Source organism: Macaca mulatta, chromosome 4 (assembly GCF_049350105.2).
Source record: "Macaca mulatta isolate MMU2019108-1 chromosome 4, T2T-MMU8v2.0, whole genome shotgun sequence".
Taxonomy (NCBI): Eukaryota; Metazoa; Chordata; class Mammalia; order Primates; family Cercopithecidae; genus Macaca; species Macaca mulatta.
In genome coordinates, this window is record NC_133409.1 from 148692649 (window position 1) to 148699778 (window position 7130).

Below are 7130 nucleotides of genomic sequence, written 5' to 3' on the forward strand. Positions count from 1 at the left end.
GACTAAACAAGGAGGCCCAGGACAGTAGAGGAGTCCAAATGGTTCCTACTTGGTCAGGAAGGTAGAAAGTGGGGTCATGGTGCAGACTGGACTCTTCCCAATCACAGACTGTTTGCCTGGCAGGCATGCCCTCCCCTTATTTCACCTGTCAACTTCCTCCTCCTGATGCAAGCCCAAATCACAAATGGTGACTTCTCCTGGAAGCCTTCTGGATTCCTCCTTGCTGGCATTGCTTGCTTCCTTCTCTGCACTCTCCAAGCTATACTACAGCAACATCATCATCTGGTTAACTGCGCGGGTCTGTTCCGGCCCTCCCACCACTGACTGAGTTTCTGGAGGCCAGGGAGCTTTCTTCAGCACAGGAGGCGCCGCGCTCTGCCGCCGGTCGACCCCTGAGGGCGAGGCCAGAAGGAACGGAAATGTGGCACGGTTCGGCGGTTCTCAGATGCGCGCGACTGCCCAAGTACGCACGCTCCGCTGGAGTCTGGGGTGGCCGGGCAGTCTCGGCCGAGACGTGTTTGCTGCGCTTCGGTGCACACAGGCACTGCGGTGCCAACCTCCTGGTTCCGCCCTCCCCCGGCAGGCGCCCACGCGTGACCTCGGCCGCCCACAGGCCTTCGACTCTTCCCGGATTCCAGGTCCCAAGCCACCCCGCTCCACCCTGCGGATGATGAAGACAAAGTCCCCCGCAAGTCCCTCATGTGGGGCAAGGGGGAGGTACCACCTGGGGCCGGCCTGGCTCCCCACTGAGCAGAGGTGTTGGCCAAGGCGCTCCCCCTAGTGGTAAGTACCCCCTGGTTCCCCCTCACAACCTCTGTAGTAAGTCACAGCCAGACGACCCCGCCCCACGTCTGCGGCAGCCTGGGAACCTGCCTCCCTGTTTCAGGCCCCGCCCCCTACAGCCTTCCCTCCTCGGCAGCCCAGGGAGCTTTAAAAATGCACATCACATCTCTCCACACTGGATCCGAGAATCCCAACTGGTGCGGTGGCGCGCGCCTGCGGTCCTCGCTGAGGCGGGAGGATCAATTGAGCCCAGGAGTGGAGGCTGCAGTGAGCTGTCATCGCGCCACTGCACTCCAGCCCGAGCGACAGAGAAAAAAAGAGAGAGAAACAAACCTCTAAACCCCTGATCAGCAAAGCACATCATCTCCACACATCCTTTGTGACCTCACCTCCTGTTCCACTCCCTCCCACTTACGCCCTTCCAGCTGCACGGATCCCTTTCCTCAAACCCACCAGGCCTGCTCTCGCCTCAGGGCGACGCACTTGCTGTGCCTGCGGCTGCCCTTCCCCCGATGGCTCCCTCCCTGGCTTCCAGCACACGACCTCCTCAGCAAGGCCTCCCCATCCCTCTGTGATATCCCCCCCACTATCCAGTCTCAGCTTTCTTCATAGCACCTGTCACCCTGGCATATCTGTTTATTGTTTGTCTCACTAGCAGTAATGTAAGCCCCCCAAAGTGGAGGTTGTGTATGTCTTGTTCACTGCTCTATTCCCCATTGCCTGGAACAGGACTAGCATGTAGTAGATGCTTCATAAAAATGGTTCCATGGATTCTTTTTTTTTAGACGGAGTTTGACTTTTGTCGCTCAGGTTGGAGTGCAATGGCGCGATCTCAGCTCACTGCAACCTCCGCCTCCCAGGTTCAAGTGATTCTCCTGCCTCAGCCTCCCGAGTAGCTGGGATTACAGGCGCCCACCACCATGCCCAGTTAATTTATTTGTATTTTTAGTAAAGATGGGGTTTCATCATTTTGACCAGGCGGGTCATGAACTCCTGACCTCAGGTGATCCACCTGCCATGGCCCCCCAAAGTGCTGGATTGCAGGCGTAGGCCACTGTGCCTGGCCCCGTGGATTCTTTGAGAATCTTCTATGAGCCAAGCAGCTCTTCATTCAGCTCACATGAGAAGCCTATGATTCACCCATTGCATAGATGTGGAGACTGAGATTCAGAGAGATATGAGACTTGTCCACCGTCATATGAGCTTGCTGTAGTGGGAGCCGGGTTTCAACCCAGGTGAGTCTCTCCCCCTCTGCCTCTCTGCTTTCCAGCTCATCTCCTAGTTGAGAAGGGGGACAAAATATCTGGTTTTGCCTTCACTTCACCCTAGTATAGGCAAGGCTGACACCCAGTGACCCCAGACAGGGCCTGAGGCACCATCTCCCTGGGAGGTCTTGGTCAGGGGGCCACAGGAGGGGGATCATACAGTCTCCTGAGGTGGGCAGGCCCACCTTTGGCCCTGCCCACATTTTCCTGGGGCCACCCACCCTGACCCCCAGCTCCTAAATGACCCAACCCACTGCCTTCCTTTCAACCACCACTGAGTCCCTAAACTCTCTCAGAATGGACCTGGGTGCCTCTGCTTTTGCCTTCGTCCCACCTGAGATACAGTGAGAGAGACAGAGACACAGGGAGACGTGGGGAGACAGGGACAGAGGCAGAAACACACACACAGAGACACACTTACATACCAACAGAGAGAGACCGGGAGAGTGACAGACTTGGCAAGTCCCTTTGCAACGCTCCAAACCTCATGGATGCAATCAGGGCCACTGCCAGCCCATTGCCCCTTTTGAGCAAGTTAGGAAAGGCACCCTCCAGGGGAATACTACCCCTCCCAGGGCCTGGCAAGTGAGTGCGATGGGCTGGGCTTCAGTCCCGCTGGCCCTTCCGCCAAGTGAGTGTGCTGCTGCAGGAGGGTCCGTGGAAGCCGTCCCCAGATATCTCTATGCCAGGGGGAGAAGGCAATGCTGCAGTGCTCCCCAGTCCTCGGGCCCACCCCACAGGCCTGCCCCTGCTGTGTTCTCTGAGGCCTTTCAGGAACGCTTGGGCTCTCACCATTCTGGCCTTGACCAGAGCCCAGCCCTGTGCACTCACCCATGGGGCCTTCCCCCACAGCAGGTCCTTGGGTCACCTCTGCCTTCACCACTCAGAAATGTCAAGCCAAGCCCTTCCATAGAAACCAGCCCAGGATGCTGTGTGGTTGGGAAGAGGCCCTCAGGCCTGTTCCAGCACACAGACCCCCTCCTGCTCCAGGGACAGCACCAGCAAACCACACCACACTTCCCAGCCTCACAGACCCCCGCAGTTCAGAGGAATCCCAGGAGCGGACGAGAAGGTGCCATGGGCCTCACTGGACAGACAGGGAAAATGAGGAACAGAGAGGAACGGTGAGCAGCCCAGGGTCCCACACCCCGAACCAAGGTTTCTGCCCCCCTCCGCCCCTCCCTCCCGCATCCAGGTGCTCCCAGGGAAGCCCTGCAAGGCCCCACCCTTCCCAACAGAGAACACTCTGGGAGGAAATGATTAACAGGGCAATTAGGGCACAGGTGAGTCATCTGGTCACAAGGCCGCCTCCTGGCTGACTCAGGGGGACAGTCCAGATGGGCCTTTCCACCCAGCCCCAGCTCAGGGTCTGAGTCAAGGACTCCATGTGATCTGGCCAGGAAGCCCAGGAGAAAGCCCTCAGCCCTCTCCAGGCTCCACCCATGCCCTGCAGGCTGGGGGACAGAAGCGGGGACTCCCACCTTCACTGGGCTGGCTTGGGTCAGGGCAGGGGACCAGCTGCTAGTTTCTGTCTCCCCACGCTAAGTCTGTGGCCACAGGGCCAGCCATCCAACCAACAGCTGTGGTTATCAATCACAGTGATGACTAAGAATGGCCATCATGTTCTGACATTGAACTTCAGCTCTGCAACAGGCCTCAGGCTAGACACCGTGGGGACCCATGGGGACCATCAGACGAGCTTCCATGGATAGCAGTCATGTTGAAAAGAGTTGGGGACAGTGAGCTTTTTTTCTCATACATCGGCTGAAGGGCCTCAGAGCCTGGACCCAGGCAGAAAGGAAGGAAGGGGGGACCCCACAGGGAAGCCAGCAGGACCTTCTGGTGAACAGCACCTCCTGGTGTCCAAACTAGGCCTGGCCCTGCTGCCCATCTCATCTCTGGGAAGCCAGGTGTGTCGGTCTCCTTCCCTGGCCAGTAAGGGCCTGTCATTAGGCACCCCACCCCAAGCCCACCTTTACTTTTGAGATTAGGCAACACTGGACACCAGGGACCCCTGGCCTACCCAGGCCGGCCCTCCCGAGGCAGATCCCCTGTCCCAGGGCCTCTTTCCTGGCTTTGTCCTTGGGCGGGCTGGGCAGGAACTTCCTGCGGGAGAATTCCCGGATCCTCCCTAGGAGGCTACGGCAAGGCCTGGGAACTTAGGGAGGGAGGGAAGTCAGGGGCACCCCTCCTAACAGGGGCAGGGCTTGTGGACGGCCCCTGGCACTCTGGGCCCTGGGTCCTTCACCAGCCCCAGGTCAGGCCAGCCAGACCTCCTGCCCTCTCTGCTCAGACGCCCTGCGGCAGCCCCTCCACTCTGCAGCAGGGCAGCCCTAGCAGCCCCCTGGGCATAGACTGGGGACTAGATCAAGGCCTCAGATAGACTGGGCTTGCTCCAGGGTTGAAGATTGAGGGGCGGGGTCCAAAGACAGCTAACAATGAGGCCAAAGTCAAAGTAGATTTTTATTAATAACATCACAGGCCCGAGTTGGCTGGGTGGGATAGAATTTGGGGCAGACCCATCTTACAGACACATGGACACTGTCTCAAGACCCGCTGGTCACAGGGGCTCCTTAGATGTACCCTAAGAAGAGAGATACCCCCATGTACCAGCTCCGGAGATCTGGGCAGGGCAGACTCGGGGCCAGCGCCGGCTTCACTAAGGAGGCCAGTTTCCCATCTCATCCTCCTCAAGAAGCAGGCACTGGGGGACAGAAATGGGTGAAGAAAGTTGCCTCAGTCTTCTCTGTACCCCATAACCTCTCCCCTGCCCCCAAGAGACAAGCACCCGAGGACACCTTCCTCCCACTTCCCCTCGGCAGGCACAGCTCCACCAACCCTGAGCCACCTCCCTGCCACAAAATGGAGAATCCCTTCTCCCTCCAACTTGGGGGGGTCCTTGGAAGCCCCAGGAGTCAGCACCGCAGCCAGTCCCTCCCCTCCCTCACCTCTGGACCCCACCCCAAGGGGGGTCTGCGCTCTCCCATCAAGCCCAAGGTGGCGCTGCTGCTGCCTCCGTGCCCCTCCCTAGGTGCCCAGCATTCCCCAAAGGCTGGGGGCAGCCTGCTTCCCCCTCAGCACAGTGTCCCTGAGGGCAGCAAGGGGAGATAGGAATGGGGATGAGGACAGGACCTTTGAAACACCCACTGGAGATAGATATTCTTAAGGCAACTGTCCCCAAAGTGAGGACTGGGCTGAGCCCTTACTTGCCACCACCCAGAAATGACCCAGGCCTCTCAGCACTACTCAGGCAACCCCAGGACTGTGACTCCTGGGACAGGGCAGGCTGGCTGGGGAGGGGATGGGAAGAAGGGGGAGGGACCAGTGAGGGCAGATCCCAAGATTCAAACCCTTCGGTGTGAAAAGACAAAGTGACGGGCTCTGCCACGTGCTGACAGCCTATGTGGCTGTGGATGAGGTGACACACGGGCTTCCTGTGACATGGGCATGCAGGCGGGCTTGGGGCAATCAGAAGGATGCCTCTCAGTGCCCAGCAGGCATGCTTTCCTTTTTGTTTGAGACAGGGTCTCGCTCTGTTGCCCAGGCTGGAGTGCAGTGGCATTCTCATAGCTCACTGCAGCCTCAACTGCCTGGGCTCAAGTGATCCTCCCACCTCAGTCTCCCAAGTAGCTGGGACCACACGTGCACGCCACCATGCCTGGTTAATTTTTGTATTTTTTGTAGAGACAAGGTTTTGCCATGTTGCCCAGGCTTTTCTTTTTTTTTTTTTTTTTTTGAGACGGAGTCTCGCTGAGTCGCCCAGGCTGGAGTGCAGTGGCCGGATCTCAGCTCACTGCAAGCTCTGCCTCCCGGGTTTTTACACCATTCTCCTGCCTCAGCCTCCCGAGTAGCCGGGACTACAGGCGCCCGCCACCTCGCCCGGCTAGTTTTTTGTATTTTTTAGTAGAGACGGGGTTTCACCGTGTTAGCCAGGATGGTCTCGAACTCCTGACCTCGTGATCCGCCCGTCTCGGCCTCCCAAAGTGCTGGGATTACAGGCTTGAGCCACCGCGCCTGGCTGCCCAGGCTTTTCTCAAACTCCTGAGCTCAAGCAATCCGCCCACCCCAGCCTCCCAAAGCACTGGGATTATAGACATGAGCCACCACACCCAGCCCCAGGTGGCAAGTCTTTCTGATAGGCACTGCTCCAAAGTGAATCACACTGTGCTAAGCCCCCACAAGGGAGTGCCTTTGCAGCTTACAGCTGCACACACATCATCTCAGGAGGTCCTTGCAACATTCCCCTTTCACGGGTAAAGAAACTGAGGCCTCTACTCAACATCACAGAACAAGCTAATGCCAGACTAAAACCTCTGGCCTCCAAACCCCATGCCCTTTCCTTTTGTAAGCTACACAGACTGTCAGGGCAAATGTCCACTGAATAAAAGAATGAGATGATGAATGGATGGAAATTAACCAAAAAGGTCATCGACACACTTTCAACAGATCCATCAACATGCACTCAGAGAAGCTGAGACAGGTCTAACCTTTAAAGGCCGATGTCAAGGATGGGGAGCAGCAGGATGGTACTCCGTCTGACCCAGTGGGGTCACTCCCCTGAGCCTATGTGTGTTTGGAGTGGACGAGAATGGGAGAGAGATTAGAAAAACAGCAGCATCGTGTGAATTACAGATGCACAGGAAAGACTTACAGCCTGTCTAGACAAATTCACTCATGTTACAGATGAGGAAACTGAGGCTCAGAAAGAGGAAGGGACTTGCCCAAGGCCACACAGCAAATGAATGGCAAAGTTGAGACCAAAAAAATGGACATTGTGACTCTATGTCAAGTGAGAAACAGAGAGACTGATGGAGAAGAGAGTGTGTGTGTGTATGTGTATGTGTATGTGTGTGTGTGTGTGTTTATGTGCATGCTGCGTGCACTCACTCAGGTGGCCAGGGTCCTGAATTCAGAAATACTACCACCAAGAAGGCATTATGTCTACCCTATCCAGGCAGTGGGGCTGGAGCCAGGGCCCAGGGCGCGGAGGGGATGGTAAGCCTCCAACCCCACCTTCTCCAGGCAGGGGCTGGTGGTCTGGCACGGGCCAAGCGTACCTGGCCATCCACAATGCCTGCCTCC

The 7130-nt window shown here is 57.4% G+C and overlaps 1 protein-coding gene across 1 annotated transcript; it reads left to right on the forward strand.

The window, feature by feature from the left end:
• Nucleotides 1-324: 324 nt before the first annotated feature.
• LOC114675516 (putative uncharacterized protein encoded by LINC00336) lies at nt 325-6438 on the forward strand. Its single transcript, XM_078000301.1, is given in 4 exon segments — nt 325-732; nt 734-783; nt 5733-5758; nt 6075-6438. Coding segments are annotated over 4 exon segments (594 nt in total). The 5' UTR covers nt 325-445; the 3' UTR covers nt 6306-6438.
• The last annotated feature ends 692 nt before the right edge of the window (nt 6439-7130 follow it).